Below are 765 nucleotides of genomic sequence, written 5' to 3' on the forward strand. Positions count from 1 at the left end.
GTGGGTTTGTCTGTGTATTGAAGGGAGAGGCGGGGGCTGCGGCAGCGGCAGCACCATCTGTCTCCTCATCTGTCTCCTTTCTGTTCTCTCTGTATCTAATATTCTTTTGCTTCGCTGCAGCACACCACCACCTGCTGCTGCTGCTGCTGCTGCTGCTGCTGCTGGTGTTGCTGCTGCTCCAGCTGCTGCTGGTAGCATGAACACGCCCCCGTCTACACCCATAGACGGCTCCGTTTTGCTGCTGTGTTGATGCTGCTGCTGCTGCTGCTGCTGCTGCTGCTGTTGCTGCTGCTGTTGTCTACTTGATCGAAGCTGCCGCTGCAGCAGTTGGTGCTGCTGCAGATGCTCTTGCTGCTGCTGCTGCTGTATATGTGGCTGCAGCAGCGCCTCAGCATGCAGCAGCTGGTGCTGCTGCTGCTGCTGTGCATACTGCAACTGCTGCAGCTGCTGCGGTGTATACTGCAGCAGCTGCTGCTGCTGGTACTGCAGCAAGTGCTGCTGCTGCGCTTGTGTAAACATACAAATGTGTTGCTGCTGCTGCTGCTGCTGCTGTTTATCTGGGGTGTATAGGCAGCAGCAGTTGCTGCTATTGTTGCAGCAAACAGTAGGTGAGGAAGCAGCAGCAGCAGCAGCAGGATAATGCCGTTGCAGCAGCAACCCAGACCCCCTCCCCTGCTGCTGCTGCTGCTGCTGGTCAGCAGCAGCAGCAGCAGCAGCAAGCCGCTCAGGGAGACAAACAAATTCATCAGCACCGTAGTGGGGGCC

The 765-nt window shown here is 57.5% G+C and overlaps 1 protein-coding gene across 1 annotated transcript in view; it reads right to left on the reverse strand.

The window, feature by feature from the left end:
• The window catches only part of EMH_0039580 (uncharacterized protein), a gene marked incomplete at both ends in the record, with an annotated part of 4782 nt that overhangs the window by 3425 nt on the left and 592 nt on the right, over window positions 1–765 (reverse strand). Inside the window, one exon of the mRNA XM_013495416.1 lies at window positions 1–557. Coding sequence (XP_013350870.1) covers window positions 1–557 — 557 coding nt within the window. The remainder of the gene's footprint in view (window positions 558–765) is intronic.

Source organism: Eimeria mitis, genomic scaffold, assembly GCF_000499745.2.
Source record: "Eimeria mitis Houghton genomic scaffold, Emh_scaff1563, whole genome shotgun sequence".
Lineage (NCBI taxonomy): Eukaryota > Apicomplexa > Conoidasida > Eucoccidiorida > Eimeriidae > Eimeria > Eimeria mitis.